General features: G+C 38.9%; 1 protein-coding gene across 2 annotated transcripts in view; it reads left to right on the top strand.

The window, feature by feature from the left end:
• ckap5 (cytoskeleton associated protein 5) overlaps window positions 1-19,130 on the top strand; it is a 119,562-nt gene that overhangs the window by 35,951 nt on the left and 64,481 nt on the right. For both annotated transcript variants that reach the window (XM_087996318.1, XM_043705459.2), the window contains exons 8-17: window positions 2,109-2,222; window positions 3,251-3,355; window positions 4,933-5,022; window positions 7,413-7,577; window positions 7,669-7,797; window positions 11,524-11,694; window positions 12,068-12,169; window positions 15,295-15,405; window positions 16,604-16,696; window positions 18,028-18,213. In XM_087996318.1, coding sequence (XP_087852444.1) covers window positions 2,109-2,222; window positions 3,251-3,355; window positions 4,933-5,022; window positions 7,413-7,577; window positions 7,669-7,797; window positions 11,524-11,694; window positions 12,068-12,169; window positions 15,295-15,405; window positions 16,604-16,696; window positions 18,028-18,213 — 1,266 coding nt within the window. The remainder of the gene's footprint in view (window positions 1-2,108; window positions 2,223-3,250; window positions 3,356-4,932; window positions 5,023-7,412; window positions 7,578-7,668; window positions 7,798-11,523; window positions 11,695-12,067; window positions 12,170-15,294; window positions 15,406-16,603; window positions 16,697-18,027; window positions 18,214-19,130) is intronic.

Genomic DNA, 19,130 nt, shown 5'->3' with positions numbered 1-19,130 from the left:
GTAAAAACCTTTTTAATCAAGTAGTACCTGTTAATAATCAGGACATTAAACAACCAGCAAAACAAATGTCACTTACAAAATGCCATGCAAAGACTGCAAACACTACATCTCTCAGGCAGAAAACTAGCCACCAGAATACATGAGCACCAACTAGCCACCAAAAGACATGACCCACTATCGTGAGTATCCTTACAAATAGACGAAGGGGGACAACACTTTGGCTGATAAAACACATCCATCCTAGGACAGGTTAAACAGAGATACGTAAGGGAATTCCTAGAGGCCAGGCATTCAAACTGGAACTCCATCAATAAACTCATCGATTTGGACCCCATTTACCAATTTCTAAGGTAAGAAAACTGGAAATGAGATCACCCACCTTAAGAGTCCAAGAGATGTAAATAGAAAACGTGATATAATACCATCGCTTCACTAGAGGCTCGCTAATGTTACCAAGCACAGTGTCGAAACATCTGAAAACAAACATTCCAGCTCAAGGAGCAAACGTACAACCTGAACCTGTACCTCCGCTATAAATCTTCTCAAAAATCTCGAAGTACCTGTTAAACTTTCCAATTAGACTTAAACTGGAGTTTGAATCAGAAATTTAAAACTATAAAATGCTGCCAAGAATTTAGTGTTGAGAAGTGGCCACAAGTAAATAGTCAGAGATGTACAGTATGGAAACAGACCCTTCGGTCCAACTCGTCCATGCTGACCAGATATCCCAACCCAATCTAGTCCACCTATCAGCACCTGGCCCATATCCCTCCAAACCCTTCCTATTCATATACTTATCCAAATGCCTCTTAAATGTTGCAATTGTACCAGCCTCCACCACTTCCTCTGGCAGCTCATTCCATACACGTGCCACCCTCTGCTTGGAAAAGGTTGCTCCTTGGGTCCCTTTTATATCTTTCCCCTCTCACCTAAGCCTATGCCCTTTAGTTCTGGACTCCTTGACCCCAGGGAAAAGACTTTTGCCTATTTATCCTATCCATGCCCCTCATAATTTTGTAAACCTCTATAAGGTCACCCCTCAGTCTCTGACGCTCCAGGAAAACAGCCCCAGCCAGTTCAGACTCTCCCTATAGCTCAAATCCTCCAACCTTGGCAACATCCTTGTAAATCTTATCTGAACCCTTTCAAGTTTCACAACATCTTTCCAATAGGAAGGAGACCAGAATTGCACGCAATATTCCAACAGTGGCCGAACCAATGTCCTGTACAGCTGCAACATGACCTCCCAACTCCTGTACTCAATACTCTGACCAATAAAGGAAAGCATACCAAATGTCGCCTTCACTATCCTATCTACCTGCGACTCCACTTTCCAGGAGCTATGAACCTACACTCCCTAGGACCTTACCATTAAGTGGACAAGTCCTGCTAAGATTTGCTTTCCCAAAATGCAGCACCTCGCATTTATCTGAGTTAAACTCCACCTGCCACTTCTCAGCCCTTTGGCCCATCTGGTCAAGATCCTCTTGTAATCTGAGGTAGCGTTCTTCGCTGTCCACTACACCTCCAGTTTTGGTGTCATCTGCAAACTTACTAACTGAACCTCTAATACTCGCATTCAAATTATGTAAATGACAAAAGGTAGAGGACCGATCCTTGGCCTCCAGTCTGAAAAACAACCCTCCACCACCACCACTCTCTGTCTTTGAGCCAGTTCTGTATCCAAATGGCTAGTTCTCCCTATATTCCATGAGATCTAACCTTGCTAATCAGTCTCCCATGGGGAACCTTGTTGCACACCTTACTGAAGTCCATCTCAACCACATCTACTGCTCTGCCCTCATCAATCCTCTTTGTTACTTCTTCAAAAAACTCTATCAAATTTGTGAGACATGATTTCCCACGCACAAAGCCATGTTGACTATCCCTAATCAGTCCTTGCCTTTCCAAATACATGTACATCCTGTCCCTCAGGATTCCCTCCAAAAGCTTGCCCACCACCGAGGTCACTTCTCTAGCTTCCCACAGAGTTCTCGAGTACACAAGAACAGGTCCTGATTTTATCTTGATTAATCTATTATGTTATCTATTAGCATGCTAAATATATGCTGTTCAAATTGACTTTTTTCCTTGTTTAATTAAAATAGGAGGCCAAAAAATGGCAGGAGCGGAAAGAAGCTTTGGAAGCACTTGAGGTGCTTGTGAAAAACCCCAAACTGGAATCTGGAGATTATGCAGATGTTGTGAGAGCACTTAAAAAAGTAAGTATCAGTCAGGCTTGTGCATAAATGTTTATTGTGCTGCTGCATTTAACGTTAAATATTTCTTTGAGCTGCTTCTCAAATTTTCTCTCTGGTATGTGGAAACCCTACTTTTCTTTTAAAACCTTACAAATTTCACTACTTTTACTGAATGTATATGTTGGCTTTCCAGGATGGAGAAAGGCTTCAATTTTAGAATCATGAGCTCTAAGCTAGTGAATCCTAAAAATTTGTCATGAAGTCAGGGGATGTAACATGATATCTACAGTTTTAGATTGCAATGGGTGACAGTTACCAAGACTATTTCCAACTCAGTTTTTTGAGTTTATAGCTCAATTTCCATTCTGAAACATGCATCTTTAGCAAATTTGACTTCTACCAGGAAAATTTCAACTGGTTGAGGTATGTTTGGTGTCGAGGTTCATCCTATAGAATGAGTGGCATTAGAAATACTAGGCATATTTGATTTTTTTTTTCCTGTGAAAGGTGTCATTGTTCCTTGAATCTTAATTTTTCGTTGTGTTGCTTCATGATAAATAGTCGATCTCTCAATAGAATCAAACAATGTGTTTTGAGCCTGATAAATAACTGGTGTTTTGAACTTGGCAAAGATTCATTCGTTCAATCAAACCTACATTTACCTCGTGGCATATTTAATAATAACATCAAAGCCTTTGCATGGAGTCCTCTTCTTATCTGTTCACAGCATTCCTGCTAATTTCTTATAAATAGATACATAAAGAATCACTACCTCTGTTAATATTTCCATCAGTTGACTCATGACAATCAATAGCACAAGGTATCGAGATGTGTTTCCTTGATTGTAGAACTGTAAATTAAGAGAAGGTCCAGCTGAATTATTTGAACCCGGAGCCATCTATTTATTGCTCCCTTGCTGTGTGTCAACCATGCATTTTTCTGGTATTTTAATCTTTGGCTCATAAATAATCATGCTTGCTGAACAATAAGATTGTTGTTTTGTCCATTCCAGTCACCTTTTCTTTTAAAAAGAATTGTTTTCCCTTCAGGTTATTGGGAAGGACTCAAATGTATTGCTCGTGGCGTTAGGCGCAAAATGTCTTGCGGGTCTAGCGTCTGGACTCAGGAAGAAGTTCCAGACCTATGCTACTCATGTAAGTTTCAAAAAATGTGACCTCTGAATAATCCATGGATAAAATGTGCAGTATATATTTTGCCTTATGCTGCATGGCAAAGTTATATTGATTGATATTTCCTTAAAATTGGTAAAGGTGCCAGTGATAGTTGCAGTGAGTTCTATGACATGTAGTGTCATAATGTTTATTAGTATTGATTGTACAAAACTACTGAATTTTATGGAGGATTATTGGCTCGAAGCTGAAAAGAATTTCCTGCTTTGAGTGCAGGATCTTTTAATATCACCTGGAAATTTCTCTAGTTGGATAAAGGAAAGAAAGTAGTTTTCCTTCGTCTCAAATTGACATCCAGGCAACAAGTTGTTTTCGAAGTTAATGGTGTAATATCAGAAATGTAGCAGCCAGTTTGGGTGCAACAGATTCTCTGAAATGGCTGTATTTGCTATTTTGGATGAACATTGACCAAAACCTAATGAAAAACACTCCTATAGTTCTTCAGAATATTATCCTTGGACTGCAACTGGGCAGATGAGATGAGACTACTATTTAATGTCACATTTGAAAGACTGAAAGAGGAGCAGTGTAACTTGAGTAACTTAGTGTAGCTTTAATCTTTGGTTTGTAGGTAATCATGCTTGCTGAATAATAAAACTATTGGTTTGGCCTGTTCCAGTCAACTTTTTTCTTTTTTTAAAAAATGCATCTTCCCTTCAGGTTATTGGGAAGGATTCAAATGTATTGCTCCTGTACTGGTGTGTTAGTGTTTTGTGTTTCTCCATTCATTGAAATTGTGGTTGATCTGTAACCTGTGTGGGGAGGGAATGCCTCTAAGCTGCTGGCCAGTATAGCTCGCACTTCATTTCCACACCTTGGAGTGGAATGAATGAGGTTCACAAAACATGTGCATATGAAGAAAGGGCTACTATCTACGAATGGACTTCCTGAATGGACAAAGGGACCTTGCAAAGATGGTACCTTGTTCTTCCTGTTTTTTTAAATGTATAACAGTGGGATCAATTGAGCTTTCTGTGAGCTCAATAGACTGGCAATTATTGATTTACGTATGTTGATTTAAATGTCTGTCCAGGAAAGGAGGAAGTGGAAAGGTGATGTCGATGCCTGCTTCCCACCCTGTTTTAGTTACCTCTTCATTCCTTTTGTGAATTTTACTTTTCCTGCTTGCATGTGCAGTAAAGGTAAATTTTCAGTGCTGTTTGAAAGTTCTGGGATTTTGACCCAGCAACACTGAACGAGTTGTAGTTTGTTACATTGGTCGTTAGTGTTGTCTTTTTTTGCCTTCATTTTGTTGAGACTCTGGAGGGATAGTTTTTAAGAGATGTCTGGAACGTAAACCTCTCCCTGTAGTTTTAATACTGACACAGCAATCTTGCAGCTTCTGTTCCCCTGCTGTTCCTTCCACCGTATTGAGTGAAGTTTGGTGACTACAGATGGATCTGAAATTACATCTGCGACTTATAGTTTAAAATGAATAAATTTACAGATTTGAATTGTATTTTTGAGCAAACTTTACTACCAATGTCATTTGATCACAGCTTCTCATTTGTACTTGATACAAAAGCATTCATCTTTTTCAGGTGGTGCCAGCCATTTTGGAAAAGTTTAAAGAGAAGAAACCTCAAGTAGTTCAGGCTTTGCAAGAAGCTATTGATGCTGTTTTTCTCACAGTAAGTTCTCACTTTGGTTTGTGTTAAGATTTTAAGTAAACATTTCTGGCAGAATTTGAAAACTTGATTTCAACAAATGCTAGATGCTCAGCATTAATTATTACGTTCACATGACTGCAGAATCAACTATGCAGGTCTTATCCTGTGAAGATTGCATACATTGACAAATTTCTGTGCACAATAAGGTCGTGGTGTGTGGTTGTTTTCACGTTGATGGTTCCCTGTCATTGCCCATTTTCCTGTGTTAATTTTATTTGGTTGATTGTTCTTAAGCCCCTGCCAGTGATTCATTGATCATTTTGAAGGTAATTTTTTAGTCTGTATTTTCATCTATTTGAATGCAGTGTTACTTTAAGCCAGGAAAATCTTGAGAGAGAATGACTTGCATTACTTTCCAGGTTAATAATAGTTTTCAACTTATCCCCTCTTCAAATAATTTGTATCTGTTTATTGCAAATTTCTGTAGTTAGTAGCCAGAAAAACCCAAAAGAGAGGACCTATGTCTGTCACAGTTTTTGCATCTCAGTTGACTAAAGCTCTTTACAGTAAATTGAATATTGTTTAAAGTGTACTCAATTGAAATGTACAGCAACTTAATTGCACAGAATAAGATCCCATAAGTATGGATTATTTCTCCTGATGTTGATTGAAAGACATATTCAATAAGCCTTTTTTTTTAAATTCCAATGAGAGGACTACACTTTGTAATGTTGCATCTGAAGAGGTTACTGCTTTCAGAGAAGTGTTCTTTCAGTCTAGTATCCAGAAGTGAACCTGGATTTTTGTTCACGAGTCACTGAAGTGGTATTTAAGTTAATCGCTTTGTAGGGGAGATGGCAGTTCTACCTAACGTAATAAGGTAGAATTTGCAAATTTAACTATATCTCTGCAGTAATGCTGGAATAAAAAAGTTTGTGATTACACCCTCTTTGCTGCATCTCCAGCTGTGAGCAACATCAAGTGCCGGTGGGCACTTTGAGACTGCAGAAAAGAAATGCTCTGCAGATTCTAAAAGTCTAATCTTAAAAACATACAGAGTAGGAACACAAGTCAGTCATTCATCCTTTTTTGAACCTGTTCTGCCAATCATAGTTGATCAGTTTGCGTTTTGGCTTTCACATTCCCATCTACCTTGACTATTCTTTGATTCCCCTGCCTAAAGGAAATCTAGTCTTCTATCCAAAGATGCAGTTCTTCAGAGCTAAGATTATTTTGCTTTGTGCACTCCAAGCTCGTTCCATGAGCTGCAAAGAAGCATGTTTGCTGCACTCTTCTTCCAAATCTCCTCTTAACTACATAGCCAAGTGATTCCAACATTACTACCAGTCATGTGATTGGGCCTTTTTTTTTTAAAGCATCTCCAAACCTCCACCTGAGCTACAAATATTCTCAAAGCTCGCTAATCTCCAAACAGGTTACTTTATTACACATCCCTGTAATAGGTGGGACTTGATCCTGGGCCTCCTGACTTAAAGGTAGGGGTACTACCACTACAGCACATGAGCCCCAGACGGGACCACATAATTACTAATCTAACTGAAACACATGAAGCAAATTGGTTGCCATGATTGCTGAGCATTCATAAATTGCAACAAGGTGCAAATGCAACAAATGTATTCGTTAAGTGCAAATTATGATTTTGTCTTAAAACTCTGAAATGCATTTTTCCTCCCCTCATGTTTGCCGTGTAACTTGTGTAATGACTGTCTGTCTGGCAGTTAGATGCCCTTGAGAAACTAGCTGTTTAACTGAATTCTCGAAGACTTCCCTGTATCTTAAGTAACATTGTCTCATAGTATTAAAAAGTCTACGTCAGAATAATGTAATTTTGAGAATCTGGTCTAAAAATTCAGCCATTTGTGTGTAGCTCAAATTTAGTACTGTATTTTCTAATTTTAGAGAATTACTGAGATTATTCACAATATACAAGTTTTTTTTTTAGCATTTGCATTATGTTACATTAGCAGCAACTTCCTATGTATTTCATTCCGTGCTTTATTGTAACAGCAATTTGAAAGTGGACTTTTTCCAAATCTATCTCAAGCAGAGATTTAATCTCCAGTACAAGTTGGAGATTCATTGGTTCAAATTAGCTCACTTCTTCCCGCATTGTAGCCTTGCATATCCAGAATATTATACACGGCAGTGATGATTAGTTAGAAATTTAGCAACCTTTGTGAAATCATTTTATTCAAAGTTAATCTCATTTTTGCACATAACTAATTAACTTGGTTTTCATAATTTGTTTGGCTAAATGTTACAGCGTTTGTATTCTTGATATTACTGTGCTTTTGTGCTGTAAAATGTTCTGTTTACAAATTGATGTGTTTGGAATGGATTTTAAGAATTCAGTTGCATTGATCAATAATTAACAAGATATCTGGATTTAGACCACATTACAGAACCTAAGTGAAGATGTGTTGGCTGTAATGGATAACAAAAACCCATCAATCAAGCAACAAGCATCTCTCTTCTTGGCAAGAAGTTTTTGTCATTGTACTGCCTCCATGTTGCCAAAAAGTCTTTTAAAGCCACTTTGTGCTGCACTACTTAAGGTATGTAGCTGAAGATTGTGGTGCTTATGAATCTTACACAGTTCAAGTTTCTGTTTTAATTACAAAATTAATGTAACCTAATTCTCTGCAGCAAATTAATGATTCTGCAGCCGAGGTGAGGGATGCTGCCTTTGAAGCACTAGGTACTGCTCTGAAAGTTGTTGGCGAAAGGTTAATGAATCCATTCCTTGTTGATGTTGATAAGTTGAAACTTGACAAGGTGAGTTGGCATATTAAAAAATCAACTTTCAAGTTTGTTTTTTTTCTTCACTTTTTTAAAAAAATCACTATTCGAAAGACATTCTTCCCAGATTCATATGTCAAGAAATTCTAACCTAATTTTGGATGAATGACTTGCCTTTTTTTCTGTGAAATTGGGGATGTTAGAATGATCTGTTGGCAGAGCTTGATGCAATGATGAGATGTAATATTCCAGTTAAATCTGTGATATTAGCTGAACTCGTCTAACAATATAAAATGAGCATTGTTTCATCTTCACATTGTAGGAAGTTTCACATGGAAATGTTGAGGACCAGTTCTAGATAGATGAGGCTTGCACTAGATAGACAAGTTGTGCCTTTGCAGGACAAGTACTACTATCTGAGTAAAGGGATTTGCTAGTGCTGTTGGGGAGAATTTAAATTAGTTTGGCAAGCAGATTGGACCGTAAGTAGTTCAGATTCGGGGGAGGCAAAGATAGTATAACATTTGTAGCAAAAAGAGATTGAAGCAATGGCAAACATCAAATAGGATCAAAATGAAGATTGCCTTTAATTTAACTTTATATTTTTTCTGTGCATAGCAGTCACAAAATATTGACATGAATGTACATGTTGGGGTAAATAGATATGATTTATCTGCCATTGTAGCACTAAGGCATAACAGTACGTTAATAAGAGAGAATCTTTGATTGTCGGAGTCAGATATAGAATTTGTTTTGAGTTAAGAAACTGCAGGGGTAAACAAACTCTAGTGCTAATGTTGCATACACTAAATTCAGAAAATTGCAGATGTATGTGGGGAACGCGCTCATGATAGGTGACTTCAATAGACCATAAGACCACAATACATTGGTGTAGAAATTAGCCATTCAGCCCATTGAGTCTGCTTTGCTATTCAATAATGGCTGATAAGTTTCTCAACACCACTCTCCCACTTCCTCCCCGTAACCCTTGATCCCCTTGACAATCAAGAACCTATCTATCACCATCTTAAATGCACTCAATGAACTGGCCTCCACAGCCTTCTGTGACAAATTCCATAGATTCACCATTCTCTGGCTGAAGATGTTTCTCCTTATATACATAAGTTTGCTTGCTGAGCTGGAAGGTTTGATTTCAGCCGTTTCATCATCATGCTAGGTAACATCAGTGACCCTCTAGTGAAGCACTGGTGTTATGTCCTGGTTTCCTTAGGTTGGTGATGTCATTTACTGTTTCTTGAGGGTGATAGATGGGGTCCAAGTTGATGTGTTTATTGATAGAGTTCTGGTTGGGATGTCATGCTTCTAGGAATTCTTGTGCGTGTCTCTGTTTGGCTCATCCAAGGATGGGTGTGTTTCCCCAGTCATGCTTCCGAATAAATTTGTTGGACTATAACCTGGTGTTGTGATTTTTAACTTTTGTACACCACAGATCAACACCGGTACCTCCAAACCCAGTCAAAGTGGTGTCCTCCTTCATCTGTATGTAATGATACTACTGAGAGTGGGTCATGTCTTTTTGTGGCTAGTTGATGTTCATGGATCCTGGTAGCTAGTTTTCTGCCTGTTTGTCCAATGTACTGTTTGTTACAGTTCTTGTAAAGTTTTTCGTAAATGACGTTCTGTTTGTAACAAACTGATGAAGGGTTTCTGTTCAATGTCTGTTCTCCTGCTCCTCAGATGCTGTCTGACTAGCTGTGTTTTTCCAGCACCATGCTCTTCGACTAACTACTGACTCGACGTGCAAATTTACCTTGAGAACTCTCAAGTCTCTTTGAATTTCGGACTCCTGAATTTTCTCCCCATTTAGAAAATAGTCCATGCTTCTATTCTTCTTACCAAAGTGTATGGCCTCACACTCTCTTCCCCTCCTCCCTCCTGCCCCCCCCCCCCCCCCCACTCCACAATTGTACTCCATCTGCCACTCCTTTGCCACTCTCTTAACCTGTCCAAATCCTTCTGCAGCTTCCCTGCCACCTCAATATTATCTGTCCCTATTGGAGAAAATCTTTTTGAATGAATCACGTATGCACACCTTGAGTATTGATACATTTATTTCGTGATAAACCACTGGAGACCGAGGGAGACCAATTCAAATGAATAGTCCTGAATCACTCCAACAAGTTGAGATTCACGGGACTTTAGAGTATACAGTTAGCTGATCGTTAACTATAGGATAATAGGAGGGCATGGGGCAACTTGCCTAACTTCAGCTCCAGATACATAGCTTCTGGATCACAACAGTTAGGAGCTGATAAGCAGGTGTTAGTATACAATAGCCTTCTGCAAAGAGAAGAATTTGTTTATCACTGGGCAGGCACAGCTGCAAGGCCAGCAATAACAGGAAAACAAGGTTTCTTCAGGACCAGCATTGAATATGTGACAAAATGGCTTCCACAGTGTCTCTTTCTATCTTAGCCAGAATGCCCTCAGTTCCTTCATCCCGATCATGAATGTATAAAGTGAAAAGATATGGTCCCGACATTGACCCTTGCAGAACACCACATCATCGGCTGCCATCCTGAGAATGACCCTTTTATCTGCACTCGCTGCTTTATGCCAGACAACCAGTCTTCTATCCATGGTAACCTGGCCTTTGACACCATGGTCCCTTATCTTACTCAGCAGTCTCTTGGGCGGAACCTTATCAAATGCCGCCTTGAATTCCCAGTTGATAACATCCATTGGCTCTCTGTGGTCTAATCTGCTTATTACTTCCTCAGTTCTAGCAGATTTATCGAGCATGACCTCCCCTTGAGCCATCTCGTAGACGTTCTACAAATTCCTTTTCTTGGAATCCACTGCCAACCTAATTTTCCCAGTCTACCTGCATATTGAAATCTGACGTGATGGCTGTAACTTTGCCTTTCTTACACCAGGAGATAGAAAAGGGTGTGTATCTTGTGCCCCAGTTCCTTATTATTAGTTGGAGTTACGTACAAGCCTCCAAACATGTTTTTTGCCCTTTTGTGGTTCCTCAATTCTACCTACATAGATTCTACATCTGACCCTACTTTGTTTGTTACTAAGAACAGCAAAATTAGAGTTACCATTGATTTATGACAGGTAGATCGTATTTTGCAAACCTGTTCAATTTACTTGATGTTACTTGTAGCATAGACAATGGGAATGATGTATTTGGATTTTTAGAAGCCTTTTAATTGATTTCATGTATTTTTAGTTAATAAAATTGAAGCATGAAAAAAAAATGCCTATGGAGCGCAAATTAATTAATTCCTCTTTGTTTCTGAGGCTTGAGGTATTAGAGTTTAAATTATAAGAGGTTTAGTAAAGCAGATACTGAATTAGTTCTAAGGTATTTAAAAATAAGCGAATCCCTTTGGGTATTCTGCAACTTCATCTGATAGTCATCTGGGGAGAGACTGGCCTACACAAAGAATAATAGACATTTGGAACACTTGTAGAAGATTCAGTGTTGGGCTAATACAAACTAAAATTGAGAATTAGATTTTTGTTTGGTAAAGATATTGAATTAGGGTAAGCAGTGCTGAATTAATGTGAGATACTTAACCACTATGGTACAATTGATTGCCAATGCATACTTGATGGGTGGGCGCAGTGGCAGTGTTCAAGATGGTGAATGTTTACTCCTTTGCTCTTTGTAATTATAAATTTGAGATATTATGTTTGAAATCCACATTTGATTTCTAAAAGCTGTTTTGTTTGTGCTAAGAACAGTTTTCAGCATGATTATGCTGTCAAATGCAACTGTTGTCACTTCAGATTAAAGAATGTTCCGACAAGGTAGAACTGATTCATGGGAATAAAAGTGCTAGTAGTGCAAAAGCAGTAAAACCTGTGCCGCAAGGAAAGGTTGCACCATCTTCGAACACAGACAAAATTGATGCTCCTGCAACAAAACCTACTGGGCCGCCAAAGAAGCCTTCAAACAAGGTGGGATGTGTTTGAATATGGATATGTTTTCTCATTATGTCAATTCTGTAATTAATATATTTGCACTTATGATTATGATGATTAGTAATCTGTACTAGATTTTCTGTTCTTGTAGGTGCGTTCTTCGCCATTAAATGCAATGATGTTTAAATTTATTGTTCGCATTTAATATAATAAACGTGGGTGTAGGAATGTGCCCATTTAGTCTTTTTTTTTCTGTTCTTGTGGTTTATCAGAACTTGTGGCATGTAGTTTAGTTAAGCTATTTAGTGAACTGCTGTCTTTTTAGAATAGCCCAAAAGTTTTTAATATTTCTGTTTTTATGAATATAGGAGTTAGATTGTAGTTATTCAAATGTAACACTGTTCTATAGGCTGGACCAGGTAAAAAAGTGAAAGGACCAGGGCCTGCTTCTGCTTCAGGTACGAAAGGGAAAAAAGCAATAGAGATCAAAGAAGTGGAGCCTGAACTTAGTGTAAGTATTGGCATTGGAATACTGCTGTATTTCTAAACTGTTACAGTTGATAAGTGATTTATTTTTGGACTTATGCAGAAAGCTAAATGAGATTGATAATTTAACTGGGTGCAATAACATGGTGGTTGGCTGCGATCTAGACACATGATTTCAGACCTCTCAAAGACAGATAGGAATTTGCATTCAATTAAATATATCTAGAATAAAATTGAGCAGTAATGGTTCACAAGAAATCATTAAAATAAATTGTTTTTGTGAAGCAAAGATATTAACAAATATGTAATAAACCTACAAACCACCTTCCCAGTTTGGTGAACGTAACCAGAACAACTGCGACTTTGGGTTGCCCAAAGGACTAGCCACACTACCATACATCAAGAGCATTTCCGAACTGACAGCCAGACTACTTCGACCACTAGGACTCATAGCAGCACACAAACCAACAGCCACTCTCGGACAACAACTCCCCAGAACGAAGGACCCAATACCCAACATGAGCAAAACCAATGTAGTGTACAAAATCCCATGTAAGGACTGCACAAAACACTACATAGGACAAACAGGAAGACCGCTAACGATCCGCATTCATGAACACCACCAACTAGCCACGAAATGACACAACCAGCTACCCTTAGTAGCCACACACGCAGGTGACAAAGAACATGAATTCCACTGGGGCAACACTACTATTATAGGACAAGTCAAACAGAACAGCCAGGGAATTCCTAGAGGTATGGCACTCATCCACAGATTCAATCAATAAGCACATCGACCTGGACCCAATATACCAACCACTGCAACGGACAGCTGGAACTGACAACCGGAAGCGGCAGATTCAAACCACTACAAATGCCGGAGGAAAGATCACAGGAGCGCTTCACAGGAGGCTTCCAAGCACTGAGGTCACCTAGACAGGGGACGAAAGTCTGCAACACAAATTCCCAGCTCGGCGAACAGAACCACAACAGTGTGTTTGTGTTGTTCACTTATTCTCTACCTGTGAAGGCGTGCATGCAAAACTAGAATAGGAAGCAGAGCTTGGTTTCTGTCCTTTTGAATATTACCATGCGACTGTCAACCTGAGATTACCTGTGATCATTGTCCCTGCCCAGACTAGCCTTTTTGTTAACAGGGCACTAGTCTGAATTCAAAATATTCTTAAGCAAAAATAACTTGATAAATTCTGTTCTACTGGATTAACTAATTGTCTCTTGTATGGATGAATTAGGAAAGTGGGTCAGGAATGACTCCAAAAGCTATTTCTGGATAATGTCGTCTTTTCTTGGCAATTTGTGCAAGATGTTTTTAAGAGGCTTCTTGCTGTAGGATAAGAAATTTCCTCCCAAGAACTTACTAGGAAATGATACAGGGCTAATCGTCCTTTCCGTTTGAATAATGGGTCTTGTCCAGTAGACATAATTTCAGTTTAATTGTGATGCTGGGCAGAAATGTGGCCAAAAATAAGGTGTTTGGTACGCTTTCCTTTATTGGTCAGAGTATTGACTACAGGAGTTGGGAGGTCATGTTGTGGCTCTACAGGACATTGGTTAGGCCACTGTTGGAATGTTGCATGCAATTCTAGTCTTGTTCCTATCGGTAAGATGTTGTGACCCTTGAAAGGGTTCAGAAAAGATTTACAAGGTTGTTGCCAGGGTTGGAGGATTTGAGCTATAGGGAGAGGCTGAGCTATCTGGGGGTGTTTTCCCTGAAGTGTTGGAGGCTGAGGGGTGACCTTACAGAGGTTTATAAAATTAAGGGGCATGGATAGGGTAAATAGGCCAAGTCTTTTCCTTGGGGTCGGGGAGTCCAGAACTAGAGGGCATAGGTTTAGGGTGAGAGGGGAAAAATATAAAAGGGACCCAAGGGGCAATTTTTTGACGCAGAGGGTGGTACGTGTATGGAATGAGCTGCCAGAGGAAGTGGTGGAGGCTGGTACAATTGCAACATTTTAAGAGACATTTGGATGGGTATATGAATAAAGGGTTTGGAGGGATATGGGCTGGGTGCTGACAGGTGGAACTGGATTGGGTTGGGATATCTGGTCAGCATGGACAGGTTGGACCAAAGGGTCTGTTTCCATGCTGTACATCTCTGACTCTAGAAGTTGCCAGACCTATTCAGTAATCTTTTGAGAAACTTAATATTTCAGATTAGCAGCCCACCATTCCAACTTGGGAGTGGTTATGATGAGCACTAGTTTTTGAATGAAACAAAGAAGAAAATGATTTAGAATGAGGAATGCAAGAGATGATGGAAAGCAATTTTCGAGCAGTTTGGTATTTCAAGTTTCCCCTAATCCAAAATCGTTCGCTATTCAAGATGTACAGTGGCATAATGCCACTAGTAATATGGAAGCCCTGGCTTATGCTTTGCAGAAATGAACACAGAAAATGCTAGAGAACTCCAATCTAATAGCATCTGTGACAAGAGAACTGGCCTGAAGTAGTCCTATCAGACTCTAATTAGTAGCACAGATACTGCCAGACCAACTGCGTTTCTCCAGCCTTTTCTGTTTATTTCAGATATCCAACATTCACAGTATTTTACTTTTAATGCTTCAAAGGTATATGTTTGAATTCCACCTGGCAGTTGGTGGGACTAAAGTTGAAATTGATTCATCAATTTGATTCAATTCCAGATTTCCTTTTCAATTAAAGCTAGTCTAATTCACTCATTCCTTTTTCTCCTTAAGTAAAAGAATTGGCATCCTAGTTCTGACTACCCTGTCTATGACTCTTCAGCAATGTATTTGAGTCTAAACTGTCCTCTGAAATGGCTGAGGAAGCCACCAAGTTGAGACAAATGCTACAGAAAAGTTTGTATCACTTTGTCCTGTACTTGCAGTACTTGAATTGAAGTAGTTCATAAAACTGGTTCATCGACACTTTCGATGGTTGAAAGTGAGCAGCAATTGTTAGCTTTTCCATAATTCCCAAATATGAAAAAAGAAAAAACCTTCTGCCAGTGCAGAATTTAAAATGTCATGCTCTTATATAAGGCTACTAGTTTGTGTTGATGTCAGTTATTCCATTGCCTTTTTTTTGTTGTTTCTAGAACTTGAAAAATGCTCTCAATATCTGTTCTGTTTGTGACACTTATAAAGTTTGTTTGTTTGTTTTTTACAGATTGAGGTTTGTGAAGAAAGAGCTGCAGCTGTACTACCAGCCTCCTGCCTACAGCAACTTGACAGTAGTAACTGGAAGGAAAGGTTAGCCAGCATGGAGGAGTTCCAGAAGGTAATTGTGCTGAATAACAGGCTTGGATAATGTTCCTTACAAACTTGAACCAGGATTTCTCATTTGAAATAATGAAAAATCAAACTGCATATGCTGTCTCTATTGTCTACGGTGTTGCAAGTCTTAGTTTTTCATGCAGGAGTGCCAGGGCTGCTGTATGCCAGCTTATATTTTGTAAGTGCTTTCCTTAAGTTCTTTGTGGAAAAGTCCCCTAGGTTGTGGCACCCAACTAAACAAAGACAAATTGAGGACTCTTGTCAGCAATGTTTTCTACTTTTAAAAAGAAGGGCAGTTGAGGGATGGGGAGGAAAGAAACCCACACACCTTGGCTCCATGGTCTGCTAGGAAGTTTAGTTTATGTTCTTGGGGTTTGTTGAAAACCTTGCTGATATGAGTGGTAAATTTGTCGCTTATTGGCCAAAACCTTTTTATCTTATTTCATCATGGTGGTTATTAGTCACTATGGTAATTATTTGGTTTGACATAACTTTTCTGGAACGTTTTTACCTAAAGCATTTTAGTTTTCTGTACCTCTTAGTTATTAATTTTTCAAAGTGCAAAACCCAACATGTGATCTTTTTGTATAAGCTGCATGTTCTAGGAAACAGTCTTAGCATCTTTGCAAACTGCTTCAATATTTCAGTATCTCAAATTGTTTGTATGGCCAGACAAGACATGGTGCCTAGTGTTTGATTTTAGGGCAATAACAATTTGATGATGACCACCTCAGATTTGACATTTCAACTCCCTTGGTTGTTTCTAATATTCTGCATAGATGTCATCAGTTTTGCTTTTTATCAGTTTACACTTCATTTTGCATTATCTGAATTGTCTCAATTAACTGCTTCACCAATTTTGCATAGGTGAACTAAGTTTTGAATACAGGTGTAAATTTGTAACTATGATGGTCTGAATGTTCATAATTGGAATTATGCTATTGAGAATTATTTTCACTTCCCTGCCATATCCCACCTTCATGTACCTTGAATATCCACTACATTGCATTGTACTACTAGATTTTTACATTGGCTTAAGGAGTTTGTGTTTGAAAACATCTGTGTTGCAACTTTTGTATTTCGCTGATCTCAAGTTGGAAACGTAACAGCTTGAGCAAAGTCTTAAGAGATGTCTTGTTAAATATAATAGGCATCCAGTTAAAATATTACTTGGAATTGATACTTTTTTTTTCATTTTGCAGGGAGTGGAAGTCACTGACAAGAAAGAGTTGCCTTGTCAGGCACTAGTGCGTATGCTGGCTAAAAAGCCAGGCTGGAAGGAAACCAATTTCCAAGTAAGATTTATTTAAAATACATGCTGTATGTTGAATGAGTTTTGAGATTTTCTTCTCCAAAAAAATTTAGGTTAGTTTTAAATGAGGAAATAATTGTGTATTTCAGAAATACATTTGTGTTCATATTAAAAACAGATTGCATGAATGTAGCACTGGAGAGTATTTCACTGAGTTTACCATCCTGTTGCTACTAGGTCTTTGATCTATTCCTTCAGTGAAAATAACATTTCGCTGCACTATTTGAAAAGGAGCAGAATTCCCCTGTTCAAAAGCTGGTGAGGAGAATAGTATAGGCCTGGTGCCTTGGCCTATAATTGCTTGAATAAAGCAACCAAACAAATCCGATTTTATTTGGATCATGGCTACTGGTCTGTATGTTGACTTTATTTTACCCATCCAGCATTAAAGGTTTCTGCTACTCTTAAAAGCAAACCAAACCTTACAAAAGATGGTGAGGGGAATGGTAGAAGTGTGGAATTCTGCTCCATATAAAGGCAATTCATTTTAAATTGGAGGTAATTGATTTTTGGCTGGGCATTCTGTATAAAAGAACATGAGTCAAACAGATGGAATTGAGATGAGAACTTAACCATCGCCTCATATGGCAGAACAGACTTGAATGTCCTGCTGCTTTTGTGCCAGTATGGAGATGGTACTCTTGGGGATGAGGCAGTGCTAGACCTAATCCTCTGAAATGAAGTTTGTCAAGTGGTTGAAGTTTCAAAGTCGTTAAGGAGAGGAATAGTCGTGCAGAGGTTGTCTAAATTGCGGGAAGTCCAATTTGAGCTATTTGACAGGATCTTGCCAAATTAGACTGTATGCAGATATTTGCAGGTAGGTCAACATTTGGAAAGTGGGAATTCACTATGTTCCTTTAAGTGAAGGGAGCGATAGCAAATCCAGGGAACTCTGGATGTCAAGGAATATAAAGAGTTTCAAAAAGAAAAGGAAAGCACATGTCAGGTATAGTACAAACAAGGAGGCCCTTCAAAAGTATAGAGTGTAGGAATTTGCTTGAAGGAAATTAGGAGGGCACAGAGGGCCACAAAATCTATCTTTGGCAGATTAAAACAAGGAAACCTCCAAAGCCTTTAAGAAGTATATAAACAGTAAGAGTTACCAGGGAAAGAGTGGGACCTATGAGAGACCAAAGGGGCAAGCTATACTTTGAGCCAGTGGATGTAGGTGAGGTCTTAATGATACTTCTCATCTGAATTCACTTCACCTTTCTCCCATCCCTTTCCATAAGTGTTAATTTAGTTACTGTTAACATTCAAGACTAATTGTGTATTTCTTTTATTTTGATAATTGAAATAAATTTTCCTCTTCAGGTGATGCAAATGAAATTGCATATTGTTGCACTGATTGCTCAGAAAGGGAACTTTTCCAGAACGTCAGCTGAAGTTGTGCTGGATGGGCTTGTTGATAAAGCTGGAGATGTAAAATGTGGAATAAAAGCAAAAGAAGCACTCACTGCAATAGCTGAAGCATGTTCTCTTCCATGGACTGCTGAACAGGTGTGTGTGTGTGTCATGTACACCAGTACAGACTCTTATGCCGCCTTAGCTACAGATCTTAGATACATAAGAGGAATAAAAATAAGTTGTTTAAAACACACTAAAGTTATGCAGCAATGTTAGGAATAAGATTTACTCAACGGATTGACATTAGTCAGATTTAAAGTTAAGCAAAAAATGTGAAATAAAAACAATATGTTGGAAACACTTGGATCATGCAGAATCTGCAGAGTGAGACTGGGACTGAGACTAATATTGAAAGAATCAAGGTAGAGTGGCGAGTATTTTCAGTGGCAACGGACTTTCTGCCCCACAACAGAGCTGCCGAATTGCAGATTAGCCGGTTCAGAGCTAACTGAACTGCTTAACCCATCGCACGCCTTGACAGTAGAATCCTATCTTGCCAGAAGCTGCCAATAAACTGGAACCTGGCAACGTGTGGATCATAGATATCTGCCAATGCCCAGTCTTCAGAGGATCCAGTGAAGAAGTGTCATCTTTTTTGTTGTTGCGTGCAAGGTGGGATTTATGGAAAGTGGGGCTCAGGTGGATTGTTTTCAGAAGCCATCCCTCCTGATCGTCCCAGGCTGGAAGGAAATGGTGGTTGTTTCTGTTACCCCTCTACCATCACGAAACAGGCAAATCGCTTCCCCCCCCCCCCCCCCCCATCCTCTTCCATTGGAGAGAAGAACAAAACTTAGCATGTATTAGTGTAAGAGTAGTGTCAGTAAAATAAAAGCAAAAATACTGATGTTAGAAAGCATGAGTTAGTATTGGAGTGTTTTTTGGTCAGCTGGAGACTTGGAAAGGTGTGTCATGAGAATAAGAGTAATCCAAGCTATCTTAATGCCTTTTTGCTTGGGTTTAATAAAGGTTAGCAATATGATTTAAATATGATTGTGCAGACCATAGAATCA

This window comes from Chiloscyllium plagiosum, unplaced genomic scaffold, assembly GCF_037043375.1.
Source record: "Chiloscyllium plagiosum isolate Xiang-an unplaced genomic scaffold, Cpla_swu_hap1 HiC_scaffold_18, whole genome shotgun sequence".
In the NCBI taxonomy this organism is placed as follows: domain Eukaryota; kingdom Metazoa; phylum Chordata; class Chondrichthyes; order Orectolobiformes; family Hemiscylliidae; genus Chiloscyllium; species Chiloscyllium plagiosum.
This window is presented reverse-complemented; position numbering and strand designations above follow the sequence as displayed.